Genomic DNA, 27,869 nt, shown 5'->3' on the forward strand with positions numbered 1-27,869 from the left:
TGAAACAGGATACTCCCAGTCCTTAGTATATGCAGACAGGTGTGAGTCTGTGAGAGTATGCCCCTTTAGAGAGAGGCTGCAGGAACCCTGTAGTTGGGACAGTGATGGCCTTGAAGTATTTCAGGGGCGCAAATGCCCAGGCCCTCACTCTTACGGTGAGTGGGGAAGGGTGCAGAGTAAAGCTATTAAATTAGAAAATACAAGCACAAGAAAGCTGGAGCCTAGTCCAGGTTTTTCTTACTGGGGAGGATAATGGGTAGTAGAAGGGAGGAGCCATACACCTCAAAATTTAGTATGTGCTTAGCTCCGACTAACCACACCTCTATACCTATTGTAAAGCCCTCCAGTGGCCCCTGCTGGATGAAAGAGAATTTTTTTTTTTTTTAGACTCTTCTGTTGTTCCCATTACAGGTTGAGTATCCCTTATCCGAATTATTCTGAAAACCATACATTCCTGAAAGTGAATTTTTTTTTTGCTAAAAACTTACTGGGGACATGTGTAACAGCACTATTGGGGACATGATATGTAACTGGCACTAAATATGCGCAAGACAATGATTGCTTGGCATTAAAATAGTACACAAACTTTGTTTCATGTTTTGAAACCTTGTTTTATGAACAAATAAAATATATTTGTGTGTATTTCATGTGGTTGATTGGCTTATACAGCATAAATGCAAGATACATAATTTAAAAATAAAAATATTCAGAAATACGGAATAATCCGTTATCCAAAAATCTCCTGGTCCCGAGCATTTTGAATAAGGGATACTCAATGTATTACACATGGAGTAAAAATTGAAATTGTTAAAATAAAGCAAAAATGAGGGTAGCAAATTTTTAGAATTCTAAGGACTGGGTTGCAAATTGTGAACATTTAACACCACTCTTCAGATTTATATTACTACAGGAAATAACCATAATGCTTCATATAATCCAGATGACCTTTAAAAATCAAACAAGCCGTAAACATTGTGGTTTGCATTTTTTGTTTGATAGGAGTGTCTGTTAGCACTGTAATACAATGCCAAATTGCATGTTTTCTACATCATTTGGCATATCAAGCTTATGTATTTACACTGCAAAAGAACACAAACTATAGTGTTAACCCCTGTACAAACGAAGAGACTGTAGCGGTTGAGCTTAAGCAAGATTGCTCAGCACACATCATAGCACAAATGCGGTACTCCCGAGATGTGTGTTGAACGATCTGCTAAGCAGGGTTTTGCTTATAGGCCCATACACGTGGTGATTTTAAGGCCAATTTTAAGTGATCTCACCAGATCACTTAGCAATTAAGCACACATCGCCCCATGTGTGTACCCCCCAGAGACAACGAATAGCTAAGCAATCTAGTCAGATCACTTAGAAATGGAGAGAAAATCGCACAGTGTGTATGGGCTTTATACACAGGATTTTACAAGATTCAACATTATTTAGGGAGACAATTTTCAATATACGGTATCCGTATTTTAAAGGCTTCCAGTTAATTAAACCATTGTTTTTTTTCCGACTGACATGCTTATAACTAATCTTACCTGTGTTTGAGCCGCAAACCTTGAAGTTAGTGTACTGCATACCCTTAAACTGTACCCTTTACCAAATATGTCCTCTTGGGATGTTAGAGAGATATATATATTGTTTTTTGTCAAAACTTTAAAGCAGGGGCATTCTTCAACACAGCCATCCAGCTGTTGTAGAAGTACACATCATAGCATGCCTTGCCTGTTTTGCTATACAAAATCTGGCAGAGCGATTTGGACGGGCACAAAAAAAAAAAAGGAGATTTTGTAAAATAATCCATCACATATAATTAAACATTATTTTAACTGAATTCAGAGCATAGTCCTCTGAAACACTTTTTGCTTTAATTTTGTTAGCCTTATGATTTAAATGACTATGCTTATGGTATTGTGGAGATGATCCACTTTCTGGGAAGTATGTATACTTCATTACCTCATTCTCAAGTGGGACAACTTGAACTCATCATTAACCGCCAGCTCACTTAAGGCAAACAACCACAAAATAACAGCGGAACCTGGTCCAACTTGGATCTTCCATCATAAAATGAAAGTACTGCACGAATTTTTAGTACCAAACATATTTTTTGTAGTACTGTATGTACTCAACAGAATCTACCAATAGGGCTCATAATTGAAAAAAAAAAAAATGCAAATATAAAACAGGGAATACTGTGAAGCATCTACATTTTATGTTTATCCCCTTCCCGACATTTGACGTACATGTACGTCATGGTCGGGAAGTACTTCCCGACATTTGACGTACATGTACGTCATGACTTCAAACTGTCACTGCGTCTAGAGACGCAGTGACAGTTAGGTGATGTCTGCTGTCCCTGACAGCAGACATCCCCCCTCGTCGCCCAGGGGGGGCAGGGGTGCCCCCCCCGGTCGGCGATCGCTGTGATTGGCTGTTCAAATCTGAACAGCCATTCACAGCGTTTCCTGTGTTACCGGCGGCTAAGCCGCTCGGTAACACAGGGATCGGTGGTGATCGGTGCAGCACCGATCACCACCGAGCGGCAGCACCCCCCTCCCACCCGCCGGGCACTCACCCGGCAGCAGCAGCAGCTCCAGCGGCTCCACCGCTACGTCCGGAGCGCACGCTGCGCTCCCCTCCTCCCCCCTCCCCCCCGCAGCAGCAGCAGCAGCAGCAGCAGCATCATGCTGCTGCTGGAAAAGTTAAAAAATAAAATAAAATAAAAAAAAATGTGCAAATGTGTGTATGTATATATATGTATATATATATATATATATATATATATATATATATATATATATATATATATATATATATATATATATATATATATATATATATATATACACACATATATATGTGTGTGTATATATATGTATATATATGTATATATATATATATATATATATATATATATATATATATATATATATATACACACACATATATATATATGTGTGTGTGTGTGTGTGTGTGTGTGTGTGTGTGTGTGTGTGTGTGTGTGTGTGTGTGTGTGTGTGTGTGTGTGTGTGTGTATACCGCACCGATCACCTACGATCGCCAGCCCCCCCCTCCCACCCGGCAGCCCCCCTCCCTCCCACCCACCCGGCTGCCGCAGCGCCAGCACCCCTCCCACCCCCCCGCCAGCCGCAGCGCCAGCCCCCCTCCCAAAGCTGGTGACCAAAATGGGGTCACTTGTGGGGGGGTTCCACTGTATTGGTGCTTCGGGGGTCTTGCTAATGCGACATAGCACCCGCCATTCATTCCACCACCAAAAATCACTCCTTCCCTTCTGAGTCCTGCCATGCACCCAACTGGTATTTTTTGGTCACATGTGAGGCATTGCCGTACCCGGGAGAAATTGGGGCACAGATTTTGGGGTGCTTTGTCTCCTTCATTCCTTGTGAAAATTAAAAATTTTGAGCCAGAACTGCATTTTTGTGTAAAAAAATAAATTTTTTTACACAAAAATGCAGATCTGGCTCAAAATTTTTCATTTTCACAAGGAATGAAGGAGACAAAGCACCCCAAAATCTGTGCCCCAATTTCTCCCGGGTACGGCAATGCCTCACATGTGACCAAAAAATACCAGTTGGGTGCATGGCAGGACTCAGAAGGGAAGGAGTGATTTTTGGATTTTGCAGCACAGATTCTGGTTGAATGACCCCCGAAACACCCATACAGTGGAACCCCCCCACAAGTGACCCCATTTTGCAAACTACACCCCTCAGGGAATTCATCTAGGGGTATAGAGTACATTTCAAACCCCCCGGGGTTTCACCAATTTTGATACAACTGAGCTGTGAAAATGAAAAATTATTTTTTTTCATTTTCACTGCCCAGTTGTACCACAATTGGTGAAACCCCTGGGGGTTTGAAATGTACACTATACCCCTAGATGAATTCCCTGAGGGGTGTAGTTTGCAAAATGGGGTCACTTGTGGGGGGGTTCCTAACTTTTAGCATCTTATGGTGCCTAGAAACCTACATGGTGCCTAAAAAATAATCTCATAAAAAGGAGGCTCCAAAATCAAGTAGGTGCTCCTTCTATTATGAAGCCGGTGGTTTGGTCACCGTGCACACTAGGGCCACATATAGGATATTTATGAAAACCAAAGAATTGGGGGAATCAATTTTTAGTCACATTTCTCTAGTAAAATCTACTGTGTTCCTTAGAAAAATGTATTAAAATTGAAAATCCGAAAAAAAAATGAAATTTTGAAATTTCACCTACACTTTGTTTTAATTCCTGTGAAACACCTAAAGGGTTAACAAACTTCCAAAATGCTGTTTTGAATACTGTGAGGGGTGCAGTTTTTGAAATGGCATCATTTATGGGGGTGTCTCACATACAAGTCCCTCAAAGTCACATCAGAACTGAACTGGTCCCTAAAAAAATCAGTGTTTGAAATTTTCTTGAAAATTTGAGAATTTGCTATTCATATTGTAAGCCTCCTAGTGTCCAAAAAAATTAAAAGGAAGTTGAAATAATGATGGAAATATAAAGTAGACATATGGTCTATGTTAGTTATTAACTATTTTGAGTGGTATGATTATTTGTCTCACAAGCAGAAAATTTAACATTTTGCAAATCGCTAAATTTTCCATTTTTTCACGACATTTTGGTATTTTTCACAAAAAAACACAGACTGTATCGACCCAAATTTACCACTAATTTGAAGTACAATGTGTCACGAAAAAACAATCTCAAAATCACTGGGATAAGTAAAAGCAAAAAAAAGTTATCCCCACTTAAGTGAGACATGTCAGATTTGAAAAAAATGGCTCTGTCAGGAACGCAAAAACTAGCTCTGTCAGGAAGGGGTTAAAGTCTGCTAGTGTTGCTAGGCTTTGACAGGAATAAAAAATAAAAAAAAATGTATAATGAACTGCACCCTATTAGAGACCAGAGTAAATACTGTACTCTGCAGTAAAACCGATTTAATTTTAAAACTTGGAATTTTGTAGATTTGGTGTTTTTTTGGGGGGAGGGGGGGGGGGAGATCATTAAAACATGAATAACAACTCCTTACATGATGACAGAATAATGATAGCAAAGGTAGCCCTTTTAGAAACACCTTGTATACAGATAATCTGAACAAAAAGAAATCGCACCTGCAATGTAGGACTTTTTAGAACAGCAAAGGCACTTTTCTAATACCAAAGTCCACAGATAGAGGTCTCTAATTAGCGGTATATTGGGCATTGTTCAGATAAGAAGATGCTGAATAGGACATTGGAAACTGCTCAGGATAAGACTAGGAAATATTTATTGCACTCTCAAACGAGAGGGTAAGTGACATTGAGATAAAAGGCCAGATCAAGCTAAATAAAAATATAGGAGCTTTGGGCTGAATCGATAAATGATTTTATGATCAGATAATTCCTGACAGAATAGATTTCTAAGTAGAAATACTGTATGGCAGATGTGTTTAGTTTGTAAGATGAGAAATACAATCATGGACTGCACGTAAGGGTTAGCATTACTGCCTCACAGCACTGAGGTCATGGGTTTAATTGCCACCGCAGCCCTAACTGTGTGTGTATATTTTTACCTGCTTCCATGGGTTTTCTCACACAATCCACAGATATGTGTGATACTTGGCTCTTAAAAAAAAAAAAAAAAAACCACAATGCTACCATGAATGTGTATGATGTACTTGTGGTAGGGAAAATAGATTGTAAGCTCCACTGGGACAGGGACTGCATGAATGGCCAAATATTCTCTATAAAAGCAATACGGAATATGTGTGCGCAATGTAGATGACGAAGAACAATACTTTAACTCCAGCTAATGGTTTTTCTTATAGCTGTCCCTAGAAGTATTTCTATAGGAGTCTTGTTCTGAAACCAATAAAAAGGTCCAGTGGCCATTAAAAAAAAAAAAGGGTAAACAGAAGACAACAGAAAAATACTGTGCACTAAATTGGCATAAGCATCAATAAATCATTTTCAGACATGAGTATTGTAATAAATTACTTTAAGCTCCATTCCTTCAAGGTTATCAGGGTTTCAAGGGAAAAATACTGCAAGGTAATGAATGGTTTCCTCCAGAGAACAATACTCTGTCGTTCTTCACGGTCCCTTCTCTTCTTCTCACTCAGGAAGGAGGAATCTGAAACAGAAAAGACTGATCTCTTAATCATGACAATGTACAAAAGTATGGTTATGGTTCAAAATGCAATGATAAACTTGCTAGACTAGGGGTAAAGTATTAAAAATGGCTGACCATTTTAATGCCACTCCCCTTCCTTTTATGTGCAAATGTTCCTCAAACCACAATAGGTTTTGTATTTTCAAGATGCTGTAACCGGTTTGGTGTTTGTACATATGTGTCCTTATACATCTTTGCTGCAGTCAATTTGGTCCGTCGAGTGGCCTCTAGTGGTCACTGGCTGTACTTAACGTCAAAAAGGTGAGGAGACTTTAGTCTTTTATATATAGTGATTCATCAGAATAGCATGACATTAGAGGGTAATCCACACATTTATTTGGACTGGTAAGAGGGCTAGGATTGGCCTTTTCAAACTTCAATGGATTAGATCCAATGGTCGTGCTAATATACCCTATATGAGTGCTTATAGCTACGCTGCCCATCTTTGTTATTTGAGAGTTTGGCTTCATAACACACATATGCTAAGGCTTCCTTGGAGTCTCCATTATTAAACATTAGTTTAACTTCCTTTTTACCACCAATGTGATAGAGAGATACCCATGTGTGCCCAAGCAAACCCAGTATTAATGTCCACCCATAAACTGAGCAAATCTTGCACCATAAGTGCTCCCTAAACCCATATTTATCTATATTCCTTGTCATGATAAATAATACGAAATGGGCCTGCAGGGTCAGCCTTTTACTTCATGGGACAAACATGGCATCAGTGTTCAGCATTTAATGAAGCCATTGTTGTTTATACAGGTAGTGGAGAAACAGAGTGCTTATATTTTTTCCTTTGGCTCTCTCTTACAGGTCCAACATTATGTCTGTTGTGACTGCTAAGGTGCGGTTACCGAATGACTGAAATAACCCCTTTAGATGGCTTAACCTTTTGAGTGCCAACATCTCTGAGATGTGAAAAATATCCGCTAAAAATTCCAGCATCGCTCACATTTGTTATATTTCAAATAAAAAAATGTTGTGTTAAAAAAAGATTATATTTCCTATAGAAGGTAAACATATTGGGTGAAATTTAATAGGATGAGAGATTGAGAAAGTGAGAGATTTGGTAAGAAATCTCCAGGTTTTTTTAAAGCAGCAATCATTTACACTGTAAAACCAGTTTCTATTTAAAGAGTAAATGATTGCCGCTTTAAAAAAAAAAAAAAAAAAAAACCTGGAGATTTTTTACCAAATCTCTCACTTTCTGAATCTCTCATACTATTAAATTTCCCCCTACCTGTCATTACCTGAACAAAAAAAATAAAAAATGTTGGCTTGGCAATTTTCACACCTATTTTAAGAAATGTACTTGGCACACAAAGAGTTAATAAGGGAGAATGCTTCTTATAGCACAATTTCATCCACTATTCTTTTCTTTGTACTCATGCACAATACAATACACAAGGGTCGGGGGTAGGCAAAGTGGTGAGACCAATCTCCATTTTTAATGCGTTGTTTCTGACACTAGAGAGACATCTGCTGCTGTCCAGATCCTGATAGTGGGACGGTTGTAACTTAAGTCCGAGTTCAGCAGCCATGCAGGATGCCAGCTAAACTCTGGTATTTTTCTTAAAGGGGCAATCATTTACCAGGCATTGCCTGGTAAATGATTGCATCATAAAAAAAAAAAAAATCCTCAGTTTGGCCTGCACGGCCGCTGAACTCAGACTTCAGTTACAACCGGCCCAGTGGATCCTTTTTATGGTCAATAAAAACAAACTATAAATTGGATAGTCTGATAACTAGGCTTAACATCGCTACAATAGGTCGTTTTTATTGGATGAATAATTATTGCAGCCAATCGGATAACTGCTTATGTAAAAAAAAAAAAAACTGCACTCACACTATGAGCCGCGGGTTATGCAGAGTTGATGGCAAATGTCCAAAAATCTCTAGTTGTGATTTTTGTGCTAACACTTAAACTGTGATAGCCATTTAACTTCCGTATGGGGGCAGCGATGTGAAGAAGTGGGGTTGCCGGAGCGAAGCAATTTCTGGGAGCAGCTTGGAAAACCAAGTGTGGCCTGCACCAAGGGAGTGCTAAGGCAGCTGCATGACATCACATGCAGCCACTGTGACCTAAAACATGGCCAGCCTGCCTCTGGCTTTGGAGCAGCCAGTCATGTGCCGGGTGCAGTTTTGATAAATTTAAGGACCCATGACTATTTGTTGATTCTTCTATTGTTGCTATGGTTTTGATACATTTGTTACTGCAAATAAACGATTATAATTACAGACAAAACACAATAGAAAAAGGAACTAGACTACAGTACTATGTCAGTAGATTCCATGTATCTCGTGTTCCCTAAAGATCTCTTCTCATGCAATATTTCTTCAGTGGAGATGTGACCAGATGAGGTCAAGGCACTGACTTACATGGAATATCTTGCTTCATATCATAAAAAATAAAAATAGCTTGCAAGTACACCCTACCAACAAGTTACTTAGCATCATAAACATCTGAATACACAAGCAATGCAAATCATTTTCAAATGATTACTCTTTTTAAACTCTATATTTGTACAATAAGAGCTGAAATGTATGGGAAATCTATGTAGAAACAATTAACAGAGACAGTAGCTCTCAGTTTTCCATGTAAGTACAATATATAAAACATAATCGAAGAGGATACCGTAGGTTTTCACAATTACAGCCTGACCAGAGATCATCCTGTGGGTGGTAGACTACAGAAAGATATAAAACAATCGCGAGATTCAATCCAAGACAGATGGACTTTAGCAGTACTGTCGGGAGGAAGATTTAGAATGTCAAGAGACCCATAAGCTCCAAAATGAAGTTGGGGGCTTTAGGTCAAATAATCCAGGACCTACTGAGGTCACGGGCAGTGAGAGAGTTCTACTCAAAAATATTCTTGGTTCAAAAATCTTCAGAACCTCAGAAGCCTAAACAAGGTCATGAGGATAAAGAAATTACACATGGAAACATTAAAATCGATTCTATTGTGGGTGAAGCCTCTAGATTTCATGGCTTCAATAGACTTAAAAGGACACCTATTTCCATGTACCTATCTGCAAGAAAGAAAGGAGATTCCCGAGATCGCCGTTGTTGCTTTAGGACGCATAATTTACATGTCTCCAGTTCAGGTTATCAGCATCCCCTAAGGTTTTCACAAAAGTTCTGTTAACCTTAATTGCACACAGAAGAATGCAAGGAATAGCAATATGGTCGTACCTGGATGACCTATTGATCTGCGGAAAGATGGAAGACGAAGGGAAACAGGTGCTAGAGAAGACAATCTCTATCCTACAATTTCACGGGTGGTTAATCAACCAACCAAAAAAGTCGATTGGAGCCGTGTCAAAAACTGCTGTTTCTAGGTGTTATTGTAGATACAGTGCATTACGCGCTCGCCCTCTCAGAGGACAGATGCGACAGAATTCAATTTCTGACTGCGGTGGTGCAAAAACAGAGAAAGCGCTATCTGCGTCAAGTGCTTTGTCTGCTTGGAATGCTGGCATGCACGATAGAGTTGGTCCCATGGGCAAGATGGAGGATGAATGACCTTCAAAGAAACTTGTGCACTTTGTGAAGAGAGGCACAGCCTTAAGACTACAAAGTAGAACTAAGTCAGACGGCAAGAAAATCTCTAAATTGGTGGCTAAGTGTGCAGCTGAAATCCAGGGAGACGTCACTGTTCCAACCCCAGAATACAGTACTAACAACAGACACAAGTAAAACAGGCTGGGGAGGGCATCTGAAAAGAGAAAATGGTCAGGATACTTAGTCCCGTAAGGAGCAGAGAATGTCCTCGAATCAGAGAGGGATGAGATCAGTACAGAGAGTCATGATCCCTTTCCAACATCTCATTTTGAACACTCATCTGAGGGTACTGTCAGACAACACAGCAGTTGTAGCCTACTTGAATTGCCAAGGCGGAACCAAGAGTCAGATCCTGTGGGAAGAGGTCTCAGGCATACTGTCTTTGGCAGAAAAGTCTTCTCTCTCTGACAGCACTACATGTTCCGGGAGAGAACAATATGGTTGCAGACTTCCTCAGCAGACACCAAGTATTACCCGGAGAATGGGAACTGGACCCACAAGTTTTTACAGAAATGGTGAAGAGGTTTGAGATGCCTCAGATAGATCTCATGGCGACAAATCAGACAAAAAAAATGAATTGTTCTATTTGAGAGATCAAGTACCCAGGACAGAAGGGGTAGAGGTCTTCTTCCTGTGTTGGAACTTCAACCTGGGGAATGTGTTTCTTCCTTTCCCTATGATCTCCCGTATTTTGAGGAAAATCAGGGAAGAACAAGCCATAGACATTGGATCCTCCTGTTTTGACCCAGAAGAGGATTGTTCCCCACTGTACTGAGGATGGAGACAGGAAACATAGCAGTTACCAGTGATACCCAGACTACTACGGCAATGCCCACTGATGCACTCAGTTTAATGGCCTGTAAATTGTGTATATCCATGTATATGCACTGACCCTGTTACATATGGTGCCAGGATAGGTTATTAGGTCGACATCAGGAGCAAACGCCCTAAGTGAGAGATTTAAAAATCTCTCATGCTTAATCTCCCATTATGGCATATTCAGGCATTTTCTGAGCGATTTTAACAAATCACTCAGAAAAAGCCATTCTGAATCTGCCCAAGATTCAGAATGGACCCATCGGACCCGCCGGACATTTCAGAGCAGTCGCTCAGAAAGCTCCTGTTTATCTCCCGCATGTGTGGCCACGGGCAGATGAGCAGGACATTTCTGAGCTGAAGACACCAAAGAACGTCGCCATCATGCCCCCCGCGCTGACCTGGAGCCCCGCCGATGCCTACCTGAAGTGAATAACTGCTGACACTGCCTACTGTCTGCCGCGCCCGCCCTCTTCAGTCAGCTGCAGGAGTGAGATAATGCGACGCTGGACTCCAGACTGGGTAATTATTATTATTTTTTTCCTCACTGCCACCAACGGTTAAAAGTTTGCTGAGCGGGGTTGCCACTAGCCACCAATGGTTAAACCTTTTTTTTTAGGGGGTGCCACTAGCTACAATGTTTATTTGGTTGGGGGAGGGGGGGGGGGGGGGAAGACACACTAGGTCACCAATGTTTGTTTGGGGTGAGGGGGGGCACTATGCCACCAACATTTATTTATTAAGGAAATGTATTTTATTTAGGAAATTACTGTCTATACCATATAGCATTATTTTTGTGATAAAGTGCAGTTTTTTACGTCACTTTCTGTGACAGTTGTGACAGATTTGAAATCTCCCATGCTGAATCTCCTGTTCTGAATCTCTGGCACAAATGTCTGCGTATATAGGGCCCTTAAGAGGGCGAAGACATTATGTACAGAATGATAATGCCATATATGGTTCAATCCACCATATACCACATCGATTATTAGTGCTGGAACAGGGGGACAATAGGGATGTAAATTTTTGACTCTTCTAGGTGATATGCTTAGAACATATCTAATATTGATTGAAAATTAAAATGAACTATACATGTTAAGCTCATTCAACTCCACACGTTACTAACTTGACTTACACAGCATGAGAAGGTACTCAATATGCAAACTCTTGGTTTTTAATAAACTCAGGAGATGCAGGAAAAGCTGGAAGTCCCAGTTTGCAGATTGCAATATTGAGGACTGAGGAGTCTAAAGGCCCCCATACAATAATCCAAAAGGATTGCATGCAGCCTCGCATGCGATACCTCAGCAACTGCCTACTGGAGAGCTCTATGGACCACACACGATATTACAGTATATGCAGACCTTTAGCATAGGAGATCATATGCGACCCGGTTCCAATAAATCTTTCTGCAGCACTAGCGATCACCGATTCTGAACCACTGCGCACATGATCATGCATTGGCTCAGAATCAGAGGTTAAGCAAATACAATTTGCCATTTGACTGTGCCTGGGAAGCTAGGTGTTACAGGTTCTAGACCCACCTTGTCCCTGATCAGCTTTAACATATATAAAAAAAATGTTTATTTTTTTATTTTTTATAAAAGATAAATAAAGAAATAAAAAGGAAAGATGTAGCTTATTTTTTCCCTATATTCTACATTTACATCAGGTTGAAGAGGTGGGCTACAGATCCTGGGATTTCCCAGGCACTTCTTTTTTTTTTTTATTCCTGACCAAAAAAAAAAAAAATGGCCGCACTCAGAGGACTTGGAAGAACTGAATAAGGCAGAGACAGTCTCTGCCTTATTCAGTTCTTCCAAGTCCTCTGAGTGCCACCGTCACCCTTCTATCTATATCCAGTGTGGAAACACACAGGGCAAGTAAACTGCTATATATACACACACACACATATATACATATACACATACATATATATATATATACACACACACACACACACACACACACACACACACACACACACCTCTTATAAATGGGAAAATTTCATCTCTATATTTCCCATGGTGTTATGGTCACTAGAGCTGCTACATGCTGCTGTATTTAGATCTCATGTTATATTAATTTAGCTTAGCAGTTGTGTTTTAGACAATCATTGAAATTAATACAATATAATAGACAGTGAGTGTTCTCTCTAAGTTTCTTTGCTTCAGGGTGCTGCACCCTGCCCATTTTTAAAACCTCCAAATGAACCCTGCCCTTTTTGTGTGTGGCACTGTGCGCCCTTATGCTGCCCCCCCACCGAACTGACATTCCGCTGTGAACTTTCAGTGTGTTTCATCATGTGTAATTGGTATTACACGGTGTATGCCATCATGTGTAATGGGCATTATGGTGTATGGTATAATGTGTAAGAGGTATTACAGTGTGTGCCATAATGTGTAATTGTCATTACGGCAGAATATGTAATGGGCATAGCAGAGTATGACAATGTTTAATGGGCGTAATCCTAGTGCAGTGTGCAATCTTTTATATATATATATATATTTTTTTTTTTCTTATGTAAATTTCTAGCATAAAATGTGCCCTCCCGATTGAAAAACAAGTGCCCTGCCTGGTGGTCAGCACCCTGCCCTAAAAAAATCCTAGAGTGAACACTAAGAAAGGGATGCCTGGATTTCCCTCAGCACTTTGTCTGGGACAGGATTATTTTTTTGGTGAAGTAAAGTGCATCAGTAATATACAGTACAGCAGGCATTCCCAACCACGGTCCTCAAGGCACACCAACAGTGCAGGTTTTAGTGATATCCAGGCTTCAGCACAGATGGTTTAATCAGAATCCCTCAGGTTGGGAATGCCTGCAGTACACAAATGACCACCGACATACAGAATAGAACAGCAGTCACTGAGTCACAACAAATGGTTAACTAAAATATCCTGGCAGGGATTTGCATGACCGTTTGCATATACAATTTTTTTTCTGAAGCAGATTCAAAATAAATATGGCAAGTCAAACTTTCAGCCGATCTATGCTGCTTCTTATACTGTATGTTATCGCTAGTAGAGATAAGATAAGGGGATGTTCCTTCTTGTACACAATGTATCAAGGGGATCCAGCCTGCAGGGGTGGGGGCACAGTTAACCTCTCTAGCTTGGTGAAAGCACCTAATCAAGTCGTCAAATTACAACAGTGACCTGCGCCATCAAAGACATCAGTGAGTGTGGGAGGGCTCTGAATGCACTCTAGTGGATGTCAGCAGGGCACAAGGAGCCAAGAAGAGTGAGAAATGATTATAGCATCAGACAATCAAAACAAGCAGAAGTCATGACTGCTTGGTGGTGATAGCAATATTTTAACCCTTATAAAAAAATATATAGGTTAGAGTAATGCTGTGTACACACGGTGAGATTTGACATTAGAATTTCACTATCTAGTCAAAATCGCATGCAGATCGCACAGGTTTTTTACCTTGCGATCCCAATATGCGCTCCCATGACAGCACAAATTGAAACCCAGATAGACAGGGCAGCAATGACTATATAGTGCAAATCTAATGCAGATTGTATGAATTGTATGTAAATAGTACAGAGTTAGCAAAGATTGCATAGCACTCAAATCTTAAAGGTGCCCACAGACGCATCAATTTTACTGTGCTATGCGTTTTTGACTGTACAATGGTTCTAAACAATTTTTCTTCTAGCTTGCTATGCAATGTGCACTTGGATGCATGCGATGCGATGCGATTAACCCATGTTTGTAATGTTAATTTACAGATGTAGTCTAAAAAAGTGTGTACAGCACGTACTTTTTTAGACATACAATATCGGGCTCCCTGGAACGCGCATCGCACAAGCCCATAAACACCACCCGATAATTGTACATACGATGCGTTTTGTACTTAAAAAGTACAAAACGCATTCGATAATTGATGCGTCTGTGGGCACCTTTAGTCGAATAGCAAGGGAATCTCACTGTGTGTACACAGCATAAGGCTCCATGTACCGGTCAACTCACTCCTCCCTGACTACTGCTTTTCCGAACTTGAAAAACTCTCCAACACCCGCTACCAAAGTTACATATTCTGAATGCAAACTTCATCTTAATCAGGTCGTAACTCAAATGGACAATCAATACCTCAATTCTGGTAGATCCTACTTTTAAAAAAAAATGTCAATAAACCTAGGGTGTATACACAGGCACACAGGGGTGGGGTCCTGAGAGGTGCGACCCTGCGGAGACCTTTCAGTAGAACTGCATACAAAGTCAAAAGGTGCAGTTGCACAAATCAAACTCCCAATTTAAAATATTGCAATAAAATTTTGCATTTTTAGCGAGGTTCTTCGCTTATTTATGGCCATAAGTAATGGCTTGCCCACCACGTCCAGGTGACCTCATTAGTCGGGCAAGTCCCTAACATTTTGGGGGGTACACATCTAGGGCACAGGCACCCCTACAGGAACAACAAACAAAAAGGTCTTTTGGAAAGGTGTCCGCCTACCGCAAATATCTTCCGCACAAGCAGATAGCCTAGGCGACAAATACACTCTTTAAGTGGACCTATAAAAGATGCTCAAACCTTTGTAAACCCAAGCCCAAGGTGGCTTAAATAGAGAGTTAAATATTCTCCACCATGAAACACTTACTAATCTCTGTAACTCCATAATGTGTAGTCATTCTTCCCATTTGCATTTTAAATTTGGCCACTTAGGTCTTGTCTTCATCGTCTAAAACTATAGCTCCAACAAATGTAGAATATAAACTATTCACTAAACTCATAAGGGAGTATCGTAAAGTTGTCCTACAGTCAATCATATATCCAGATCAAACTTGGTCCATATGGCGGTGGAGCTCAATCACTAGGATGGGGCGTGTTCAAACTGAAATCTAAATTGCAGTGTGAAAATAAAGCAGACAGAATCTACCCTGCACAGAAGCAAAATACCCAAATCTAAAGCCCTGTACACACAGTGAGAATCTGACTAGTTTTCAATTTGATTTTGACTATACAGTCAAAATCGAATTGAATAGACAGCAAATGGTTTTTGCATTCAATGCCGATCCTTAAGCGGTGGTTTGGTGACTAAATCAAATAGAAAAATAGACTGTGCAGGCAAGACTGTATAGTACAGAATTGAATGTTTACACTGTGCTGTGCAATTCGATCCCAATTGAATAGAAAAATAAATGCGCCTTGTTACATTAGCGCCACCTGGAGTGCACATGGTTTTGCCCATTAGCAGGGCTTAACAAATTTTTTAAAAATCTAGGAGCCAGCATAAAAGTGTAGGAGCCAGACAAAATAAAAATAGGGGCAGTACGCGCAGAAGGCACAGAATTTTTTTTACAATGCAATGCCTATTACACATGTCACACACCCATTACATGTTATTCCACAGGCCATAATGCCCAGTACACGTTACACCACACACCGTAATGCCCATTACACATTCTACAAAACACCGGGATGCCCATTACATATAATACCACATGCTGTAATGCTTAGTACATATTATGTCACATAACTGCCGCTTACCTACATGCTCATTGCTATGGGTTGCATGCCATTTGCCAGGGGTAACATGCCCTTTTGCCCAGGGGTTGCATGTTAAAGGTGCGGCTGCGGGGCCGGGGGAAAGACCCCGGTTTTAGAAGTGGGTAGCAGCAGCTGTCTCCCTTGCTGATCCACACAGCAGGAGAGTCAGGAGGCGCTGCGGCTTTGCGGGGAGTCTGTGCCCGGCGTATGTCAGGATGACGCACTGCAGGGAAGGAAGGTCAGAGGTCTCAGCCTCAGGTCGCTCTGCAGTGATTGGATGAGGCAGCGGCGGCGCTGGGGACTTTTATTGGCTGCTGCAGGAGTCAGGAGTGTTTTTGAAAAATGTGTTCTGCTACCGCCACTGCGAACACAGGGGGAGTGGGGGGATTTCTTCTTGTTTTTTTCTCTCCTTTTTATTTTCTACATGGTTTCTTTTTATAAACAGTTGTACCATCTACAAAATACTACACTAAACAAAATTCTAAAATGTCAGCAAATTATGCTTTTCTCTCTCTGGAATCAATGTTTTAATGTGACTTTAAACAGGCCTGGAATAAATATGTCACAATATATGGTCTACCCTAGTCCACCTTTATGACTTCCATACAATTTATTTTATTTACAGTATCTTATATAGCGCATACATATTCCGCAGCGCTGTACAGAGAACAAGGTCTTTTGGTTTCAACTCCGTCCATGCAAAACGAATACTTATTTGTGAAAAATAGAGCATCCAGTTATAACCCAATTTTAAAAGGATAATTATTTTCCACTTATGCACTTTTAGCCAGACATAGCATTTTACATCCTCTTTAGCCCTTAAATAAAAAAAACACTCAGTATAGTCCATTTCAGGGAGAATTGACCATAGTGTACAAGATGTAGTTCTGAAAACACTCTCACCACTGAACTGGTGTAATCCTCTGCTTGTGGCCAGGCTTCAAATCGTACAGGATTCTCTTTAGCATCAGAAAATGTGAAGAATTTGATCATCCTCCTCATAATAAAGTACAGAATACACTCTCTTAAGGTGTAGGAAGCAATACAAGCTGTTAGTCCAAATTTTGGTCATTATCAAATTAAAGGATTTATCTGGATTAAGGCTCATTTTATGTCTAAGCAGATGCCACAATGACTATGTAGTCCAGGGTAGGAAATATTTACCATCAATATTCAGTCCGTTTTCTTTTTGCTATTTGAGGTCCTTGCATATCATTTGTGAACATGAAGACACGCAACTATGTACCAAGGCTTCATGGGTTATAATTAAGGATGTTCAGAAAATGAGTTTGACTTTAGATAAATAGCTATCTCAGGCTAATCCTTGACAGACTTAGGTTTGGAAATAAATGTTAAAACATCATTTAAATAATCAAGCTAGGAGCAGACCTAAGCCTAGGAAAGGTACCACAAAATAAAACATTAAGTCTGACTCCTAACTTCCTCCACTGCTTTAATGACTCCATAAATCAGGGTCCTCTCTCCCTGTGTTGCTGCCTAATCTACAGATCTTATTTCAGTATATCTGTAAATTTGTATGCTTGTCCATAGGCTGTAACTACTCTGCCTGAAGACTCAGGCACAATGTAATGCTGCTATGTTCCATCCCTGTGTACAGCTCTGTGGGACTTATGAATAAAAGTTAAGAATGTTCAGTGGATAGGTCACCAGAATTTTAGGAAGACATAAATAATCTAACAGTTATTGGCTCATTTCATGGGATAGTGTGGCCCCATGAGGTAGAGCAGTGGATTTGTCAGTGCCGACTGCCAAGCAGTAGAGTTGCCAACAAGGTATTAGGAGTTGAGGGTAACCGGCGAAAGTCAAAATTGGAGCCACTGTATTCTCTTAAATGTAGGCAAAGTTTCCCCGACCCACCTAGCAAGGGTAGTTCTTACAGGCCCAAATAACAATACTGGGGAACATGCTAGCACTATGTAAATGTTAATACAAGTTAAATAGTCAGACTCTGTTATGAAGAGAGTAGCGGGATCTGAATGTGATGCTATTCCATAGGAACAGAACAAGAAGTCGGCATGGAGCATGGTGTTGAAATTGTAAGGACATTTATAATTGATAGTTTTTTAGGTTTAAAATCGCAAGCAAATTTGAATAAGAGTAAAAAGACCATCATCAGATGGCTTTGGTTCCCAGAGCTCCACTGAATTGAGCACCGGGTTGTGAAGAGGGATGTTTACAGATCCCTCCACCCCCTCTGCACTGTGTATCTGCTTACTGTGATGCGTCAACTCAGTACATGCACTAATAATGCCATGCAACATTCTACCACCAGTAATTAGTAGTGGCTTTTCAGAGGAGTGTTCTATGCATTGTGCCAAGAAAAAATGCTCAAGAAAAAAAGTACCGAATCCAAAGCAAAAACACTCAGCTACATGGATGCCAAAAATATTAGGGCACATTGATGAATTTGTCAAAATTTAATTTATTAGTATGCTTACATGGGACACTAATACACCTGTATTTAGTAAGCATATAACCAAGGCTTTAGTCAAAAAGTCAAATAAGTTTTATAAATATGTACTAGGAAAAACGTTTTTATGTAAACTTAATTACAATTGAAAGTGAATTAAAGGATTGACAGTGTCTACATAGTCAATAGGTCAACACCAGATGGTCGACAGTTAACAGACATGCGAACAGTCGACATGTGTTTGTGTTTCTTATTTAAACCTAACCCTTCCCCCTAGTGTCTAATCCAGATAGGCCCCTTCTGCTGCCTAACCTTAACCCTCCCCTTCTGTAAGCTAAACCTAACTTTCAGCCATTTATTTATTTATTAGCAGTTTCTTATATAGCGCACACAGATTCCGCAGCGCTTTACACAGAGAATATTTGACCATTCACATCAGTCCCTGCCCCAGTGGAGCTTACAATCTATATTCCCTACCACATTTACATGCACACACAGACATTCTAGGGTTAATTTTTTGGGAGCCAATTAACCTACCTGTATATTTTTTTGGGATTGTGGGAGGAAACCGGAGAACCCGGAGGAAACCCACGCAAGTACGGGGAGAATATACAAACTCCGCACAGTTAGGGCCAGGGTGGGTATTGAACCCATGACCTCAGTGCTGTGAGGCAGTAATGCTAACCATTACACCATCCGTGGGCCAAATGTAATAGGGTGTGAGAAATGTTAAGAGTTTTTCCATTTTTCAAATCAGCAATCAGTACTTGTGAAAAACCAGGTTGATTTTGCCATGTAATAGATTACACCAGTGGTTCCCAAACTGTGTGCCGTGGCACCCTGGTGTGCCTTGGGGGACTTGCAGGGGTGCCCTGGGTTGGTGGTCCAGGACCAATTAAAGATTTTTATGTCCATTATAAGGGGATTTTTGTAAGAACTTCCATCCTGGTGACACAGCTAACCTTGGTATGTGGGAGGGTCCGCAGGAGCCAAGGCACCTATGCTGAAAGTATTTGGGAGCAGGCTCCTCCCTTCTGCATCCAATGAAGCTTCAGTTCAACTTCTAAAGCACATTAGGATACATAACTCAGTACAATGCCCGACATCTTATATGCACAATCATATAACCATAACATGACAAAAATGAACGGTATGACTTACTGAGCGTAAGGGAGGGATCGCTGTGTCACCAGGATGGACTCAGGTAAAGGTGTTTGAACGGTAAGTTCTTACAAAAATCCATCCTGGTGACACCGCTAACCTTGGGACATTTACGAGCTGGTCTTTTGGGTGGGTACGCTCAGACCAACAGTTCTCATCACTGCCCGTCCAAATGAAGCATCCTCCGACGCGAACTCATGGAACCTGTAAAATTTGGTAAAGGTATGAACAGAGGACCAAGTGGCAGCCCTGCACAACTGCTCTGCTGTAGCCCCAAGAGGAAGCAACTTACCTGGTGGTATGTGCATTTATCAGAGTAGGAACAGGTCTACCTACCTTGGTGTAAGCAAAAGCAATGACTGACCTCAACCATCAAGCAATGGTCTGCTTAGAAGCAGGCCACCCTCTCTTATGCACATCATACAGCATCAACAGCAGATCCGTTTTGCGGATGTCCTTTACCCTTTCCACGTATATATTCGCAAGGCGCGAACTACGTCCAATTTCCTTAATTTGGCACTATTTTTAAGCCCTTCACGAAAATACCGAAAGCAATTTCCTGATTTAAATGAAAGGAAGAAACTACCTTAGGTAGAAAATAGGCACTGTTCAAAGCACAGCCCTATCTTCATGAAAAATGTAATCTGGAGACTTGCAGGACAACGCTCCAAGCTCTGATACACGCCTAGCCGAAGCAATGGCTAACAAAAAGGTTGATTTCCAAGAAACAAATTTAAGGTCACCCAACCTTAGTGGTTCAAAAGGAGGGTTCTGTAATACTGAGAGAACCAAAGACAAATCCCAAGGCATCACTGGCTGCCTATATGGAGGTTTAAACCTGTTCACGCCCTAAAACAAAGTTTGAACCTCAGGTAAGAAAGCTATTCTTTTCTGAAAGAAAAGATCCCTGGTCCATGTACGAAAACTCGGAACCTGACAGTTGTTCCTGGATGCCATTAAATCCACTTCTGAGAGCCCCCAGCGACGCACAATCTCCTGGTGTAACGACCATTCCCCCTCCAGCAGGTCATCTCTTCTGAGGAAATCCGCCTCCGCATTCCGGATCCCCGGAATGAACACAGCTGATAGAACCGGAATGTTGATTTCTGCCCACCTGAAAATTTGCGAGACTTCCTGCATCGCCATCATGCTGCGAGTCCCGCCCTGATGATTTAGGGAAGCCACAGCCGTGGCGTTGTCCGACTGCACCCGTATTGGGAATACCTTCAGAAGATCCTCCGCCTGCTGAAGAGTTTTCCAAACCGCCCGAAGATCCAATATACTTATTGCCAGTTTGGATTCGTGACTTGACCACAGGCCCTGCAACCATAGGTGAAGAGCCACTGCCCCCCAGCCCCCGAGACTGGCATCGGTTGTGATAACCACCCAGTCCCAAGAGCAAAAGGAACGCCCCAGCTGCAACGTCTCCGTGTCAATCCATCAGACTAAGGACTCCTTCGTCTCTTGAGACAGGGACAATCTCTCCCGTTTCATAGTCTTCACGTTCCCTGGTCAACATGAAAGGATGTTCATTTGAAAAGTCCATGAATGAAACCTGGCAAACTGGAGCGTCTCGAACGTTGCCACCATTTTGGCGAGAAGTTTCACTGCCTGCCAAACTGTTGGACTTGGTGTCTGCAAGATCATCAACACCAGCTGACGGATGTGCTTCGGACTCTGGCAGAAAAACCCGGTGTAAGTGGGTGTCCAGATTTACCCCCAGAAACTGTAGTCTCTGTTTTGGAATCAATTGAGACTTGGGAAGATTCAACACCCATCCCATGTCTTGTAAAAACCATGTCGCTATTTTCAGGTGTCCCTGAAGTCTTTCCTCCAATTCCGCTTTGAATAGTAGATCATCTAAGTAGGGAATAATCACTATTCCTCTCATTAGGAGGGCCGCCATCTCTTTTGTAAAGACCCTCGGGGCCTATCCAGACCAAAAGGTAGAGCCTGGAACGGCAAATGGATCTCTCCTATTGCAAAGCGAAGTAAGGACTGATGTTCCTTGCAAATGGGTATATGAAGATAAGTATCCTGAATATCCACTGATGCTAGATATTCCCCTGGCTCTAAGCTGCAAACGCAGAGACTCCAGTGCGGAAATGATCCACCCAAAGATGCTGGTTCAAAGACTTTAAATTTAGAATGGGTCTAAAAGACCCATCTGGTTTGGGGACCAAGAAGAGGATTGAATACAATCCTTTCTTTCGTTCCTCCTGAGGGACCGGGACCACCACCCCTTTCCCTCTGAGACATTGCTGTCCTCAGGAGGGCAGATCGCATGCTGGTTTCCCTTGGTAAAGGAGTGGGGAGAAATATCTGTGGTGCACCGCCCCTGAGATTTATCTGGTAAACCCTGGAAACAATGGAGTAAACCCAAGGGTCCGAGGTGGGAATGTTCCACCAGTCCCGAAACTGCAGGAGGTGAAACCCAACTCTGAGGCCAGAACGGGGAATCTCCGCCCCGTCATATAGAGGAATTATCCTCTCATTTTGACACCTGCTTCTTGTAAAAGGCTCCAACCCTGGATTTGGAATCTTTTCCCTTACTGTTAGGGAACCTACCTCTTCCCACCTGTCCTCTGCTGGATGCTCCACCACGAAAGTAGGAGTGAAAAGAAGGTTTAAAAACTCAAAATTTTGACCCTGAAGTTTTAGCTGTGGTAGGAAGAAAGGTACTCTTTCCCCCCCGTAGCTTGCTTTATGATGGATTCAAGCTCAGACCCAAAAAGTAACTCCCCCTTAAAGGCCAAAGACTCAAGAGACTTTTTAGATTCACGGTCTACTTCCCAAGCCTTTAGCCAGAGGGCTCTCTTTGCAGACACTGATGCGGCGGATACCTTTTTGCACCTTCTTCCCCAGCCTCAGTAATGTACTCTGCAGCACATCTGAGCTTTTCGGCCAAGGTAAAGGCCTCCGAATCAGGCAGCTGACTCCCCAAGGCTTCTGCCCACTTAATCATTGCTTTGGCCATCCAAGCCGAGGCAATAATGGGGCGTAAAACCCACTCCTTCAAAAACTGCCTTAAGGCATCCTTCCACTTTCTTGTCCACGGGGTCCTTAAAGGCCGCCCCACCCTGCACAGGCAAAGCTGTGGCCTTAGACAATCTGGCTACAGGAGCATCCACTAAAGGGACCTTCTCCCATAACTTCACATGCTCTTCAGGCATGGGGTACATGTTTACAAAACTTTTTGACAGTCAACTTTCCATGCTTCACCCAACAAGGAAACTATACCTTCATCAGAAGGGAATGTCACAGAATATCTACGCATTCTTTTAAAAACACAATGAGCATGTACTTTATCCTCCTTCGACAGATATAAAGCCTGTTTTACAGCAAGGATTAAATCCTCAATACAAGGGACAGAAGCATCAGCCTCTTCAATCTGTTCCCAATTTAAATCCTCTTCACACACACACCCTCCTCATAAGAATCCAAATTTAACAGAGCTAAAGGATGTCTAGAAAAAGGACTTCATAGACCTCCCCAACGCAGCAGCCCACGCAGGTTCAGATTGCTCAGACCCCTGGACTTACGCTCCACTGGGTACAGACGCACATGAAGCGCACAAATCCCCCTGATCCATCTGTTCATATGTTCATTTAACCCCACAAAATCTGCAGTCAAGTAACATGGCCAGCGCTCCCTCCCCCACAGCAGCAACATCACACCCTTCAGTCATGATTAACCCACGGTACACAATGTCAGGAAAAGCACAGAGCAATGTATACAGTGTACTTAGCTGTCTGCTTTCTGCTGTCAGTGACCTCAGCAATCAGCAGGGGAAGTGTTGTCCAGGAGAAACGGCACTGTCTGCACTTAGATTCAGCTCCACAGCATGGAAAGAAATGGCGCCGGCACACAGAGCAGGAAGAGACCAAGTCTCTGCTTCAGCAGGGTAGGGTAGCCTTCTTGGCGCCTTTCCCCCCTTAAGCCGCTCCGACAACTGTTTCTCCTCACCTCCAGTGCCTCCCCTTCTCTCCCGGACCACTTCCAGTCAGTCTATAAACCCATTCAAGAGATTTCAGTCTATAATCCCATTCAAGATGGCGCCCACCATCGCGGGGGGTCCGTCCCCCGCTATCCCCTTCTATGCAAGGAGCCGATTCAGAACACCCCCAGGGCAAAGGCAAACCTCTTCTGAGAAGGGGTTAAGCGCTGTGCAGTGGGAGGAGAAAGCGTCCCCCTGCATAATACAGAGAGTTGACAGGACGCGCTTCTGTCAGCCTCTGCTGCGCTCTCAAAACCTGCACTAACTAAGACAGTTAATAAAATAATAAAAACCTAACTATCTAAAACAATTCCAAAGAAAAAACGGCGGATGCAGGAGCAGCCGCTCAGCATAGCAACCACTCCTGTGGGCACCTAAAACGAACTGAAGCTTCATGGGATGCAGAAGGGAGGAGCCTGCTCCCAAAGACTTTCAGCATAGGTGCCTTGGCTCCTGCGGATCCTCCTACATCCCAAGGTTAGCTGTGTCACCAGGATGGACGAAAGAGAAAATAGTCAAATTGTACACAAACAGAAGTGAATCCTGTCCATTACCACATAACTGATCCTAAGGATGAGATATAAAACACAATTTATTTAACTTAATATTTGTTTCTGACTTTCTCAATAAGAAACCTTTAGCCTAGGGGTGTCGCGAAAAAATTTCTGATGCTTCAGGGTGCTGTGATCCAAAAACTTTGGGAACCCCTGGATTACACCTTAAAGAAATTGTAAAACTCTCCCAAAATCTCTGACTTTCTGATTCTCACAACATATTGCATTTTGCCCCAAGTGTCGAGTCCCTCCCCTTCTGCAGCCTAAGCCTAACCCTCCACCAAGTGCCTAACCCTAAACTTAACCCATAACCAAGTGCCTAACCCTAACGCTAAACTTAACCCATAACCAAGTGCCTAACCCTAAACCCACCCCTTCTGCACCCTAATCCTTACCCTCATCCAAGTACCTAGCCCTAACCTTCCTTTTCTGCAGCCTAAACCTAACCCTCCACCAAGTGACTAACCCTGACCCCATCCATTCAGCAGCATAAACCTAACCCTCCACCAAGTGCCTAACCCTAGCTCCCCATCAAGTGCCAAACCCAAACTCTGCCCTTCTGCAGTCTAAACCTAACCATCCAAGTTCCCCCCAGCAGCATAACTATAACCCTAAAATGCCTAATCCAAACCCTAAAAATCATGAAAAGCCATGTCTCAACCTTTTTTTTTTGTGTCAACCATTTGCATATTGACTTTTGACCCCATCAACCTATTGACTGTCCACCTCCCGATGTGGGCCTTTTGACGATAATGAAGCATTAGGGTGGTAAAGAAACAAGGTTTTAGATACTGTTGAAGGAAATACACAGAGATGATTTACATAAGAGAAGGAAAGGCACATGAGGGAACAGGGCCCTTCCATACTAAAGTGGAGGGGCAGACAGACAGAGGTGACAGACTTGGAAGACAAAGAACATCTAAAAGTAGGTTACGAGGAGAGTTGGCTGGGATTGGTGAAGAAGTGGGTCTTGAGAGCCCATTTGTAATGAAGAGTCTGATAGGGAGAGGTAGAGAATTCCAGAGATAGGGGGCAGCACATTAAAACTCTTGGAGGCAGGAGTGGGTAGAGGTAACCAGTTGGCAGGAGAGGCAATGTGCATTAGCGGAGCAAATGGAGCAGGTGGGAGTGTAGAGCAAGATAAGGATGTAAATGGGAGTGGAGTGTGTGAGGGCTTTCTAAGGGAGAATATCCCTGAATTGTTTTTAAATAATGGCATCTAAGGAAAAGCATACATCTTTGGTAAGATGTACATACTTTATAAAACAATTAAACTTAACACAGTGAAAAAAGTGTGGGTCCTTAGCTTAAATAGAAATGGACAATACCTGTTCATTCAGTAAGTGCTTGTTGACCACAAGAAAAAAAGAAAAAAAATTAAACACATGTAATTGCTCTAACCAAAAGTTTCACTCAATAATAGCTCTAAATCAGTGGTTCCCAAACTGTGTGTCGTGGCTCCCTGGGGTGCCTCGGGACACATGCAGGGGTGCCCTGGGGTTGTGGTCCAGGACCAACTCAAATTATTAATGGTTAATTATTTTTGAGCACAACCAGTGCTGGTGGTTGCCTGGCAGAAAAAAATTCTGATACTCTTATACCCCTTTTACACCAGAGGTTGGACCCGGGATATTGCCGCTCCAGTCCGGGGCAGGGCATGGTGTAAATGGGCTGAAAAAAAATAACACGGGTACTGTTCCCCAGGAATCTGACCCGGCAAATGTTCAGGGTCGGACACGGGGCTTATCCGGGGCTCAGGGTGGTGTAAATGGTCATTATCCGGGTTATTAGGTGGGTAGAGGGGCGCGAAGAGCTGATTGGTGCTTCTGCGGCTCTAGCAGATTAGTTCATCTGCTGGAGACCCGCACAGGGCGCATGTAGCAGCGCAGCAGCAGCGTTACCACGCTCTCTCCTTCGGCACAAATATTGGTGTCGAGATCTAGACCTCTCAGCCAAGAATTGTGCTCTCCTCCTCCAAGTGTGAAGCAAGTAGCACAGGGTGAGAAGCTGCTTCAAACTCTCAATTGCTGAAAAGTACAGCACAAACTGCAACACAGCTACTCCGTCTGCCATTTTTGCTGCAATGCTGGGAGCAGAACCCACTCCCTCCCTTTTCCCTTTCTTGTGACCTCATCTCAAACAGCCCAAAGGTCCATTTTTAATGACACCAGCAAGGAAAGACAGGGCTGATCCGTTTTCAGTGTGAAAGGGCCTTACCCGGGAATAACCCGGATTGAATTGCAGTGTAAACGGGGTCTGAGGCAGGGCATGCCCTGGCAATTTCCCGTGTTCGATTTCCCGGGTCCTACCCGGTATTCTGGTGTAAAAGTGGTATAAGGTGCTGTGATTAAAAAAAAGATTAGGAACCCCTGCTCTAAATAATTAGTAACATATGTAACTATACCTGTAAAGCTCCCGTTGTGTTGTTCTCTACCCACTCCAACACGCCTCTGTTCACAATCAGTGCCATGCTCTGCCATTTCATACGTCAACTGAAGTTGAGAATCTGAGAAGGGGGAAGAAAGAAAATAGGAATGTGGTTATGCTTGCAATCATAAAAACTAGGGGTTGCATTCAATTTTTTTCACCGCTGGCAGCCACTAGATGGTGCCCAACGGAGCTGTACAAATGTAGCGCTATTCCAGCACAGTCAGCTCCTGGCAACTGGAGCGATATGCAGCTAAACAAAAAAATACCTTACAGTATGCATGAAAACGAGATTAATTGAAAAAAAAAAAAACAAGAAAAGGGTGTGTAAGTCGCTGAAGTACACACTTAACCCTTTCAGTGCCAAGGGAATTTGTTAAATAGGTGTGAAAATTGCCAAGAAAACATTTTTATTCATCATAACGACATGTAATGTTTACCTTACATAGGAAATATGGTACTCTTTACCTAGAACGGCGCCCGCGATTACAATCGCGGGCGTCGGGGGTAAAAAATCGCGGCCATCGTGGGCACATAAAAAACGGGTGCGACGCAATGCCCGCGATTTTCCCATAGGGATCAATGTTAAAAGTCAGATTGGTCGCGATTTTAGTGTTAAATGCCTCAATGCCCGCGATTTTTACATAGGAAACAATGTTAAATGGACCACAGAGCCCTAATAGTCCCCCTGAAGTCTTAAATGGCCCCCACAATTTTTAACGCCACCCCACGATCAACGTGAACCCGAAGCGTGGCGAGCGCAGCGAGCCCGCGAGGGGCGGCGGTACGCGTCCTCCGACCTTTTCATACCCCCACTATCCACGTCGGCGTGGAGTTGAGAATAGAATAGTGTGGCGAGTGCAGCGAGCCACCGAGCCCGAAGCGTGGCGAGCGCAGCGAGCCCCGCGAGGGGACGCGGATACCTTCACAGTTATACGCGTCCCCTCGCGGCCTTCACAGGTGTCCGTGGCGACGCGGACACCTGTGAAGCCCGCGAGGGGACACGTTTACCTGTGAAGGTATCCGCTGCGCTCGCCACGCTTCTCGGGCTCGGTGGCTCGCCACACTGTATGTATGTATGTATGTATGTATGTATGTATGTATGTATGTATGTATGTATGTATGTATGTATATATATATATATATATATATATATATACACATATACATATACATATACACACACACATACATACATACATACATACATACATACAGGGAAGCCTTGTCATTGGTGGCAGTGGTATATATATATATATATATATAT

The 27,869-nt window shown here is 42.5% G+C and overlaps 1 protein-coding gene across 1 annotated transcript in view; it reads right to left on the reverse strand.

Moving 5' to 3' along the window:
• VMP1 (vacuole membrane protein 1) overlaps window positions 1-27,869 on the reverse strand; it is a 195,307-nt gene that overhangs the window by 149,931 nt on the left and 17,507 nt on the right. Inside the window, exons 2-3 of the mRNA XM_083173766.1 lie at window positions 26,580-26,681; window positions 5,980-6,115 (exon numbers count right to left, since the gene is read on the reverse strand). Of these exons, the coding sequence (XP_083029892.1) occupies window positions 5,980-6,115; window positions 26,580-26,681 (238 nt within the window). The remainder of the gene's footprint in view (window positions 1-5,979; window positions 6,116-26,579; window positions 26,682-27,869) is intronic.

The sequence above is a fragment of the Crinia signifera genome, chromosome 2 (assembly GCF_055691185.1).
Source record: "Crinia signifera chromosome 2, ASM5569118v1, whole genome shotgun sequence".
In the NCBI taxonomy this organism is placed as follows: domain Eukaryota; kingdom Metazoa; phylum Chordata; class Amphibia; order Anura; family Myobatrachidae; genus Crinia; species Crinia signifera.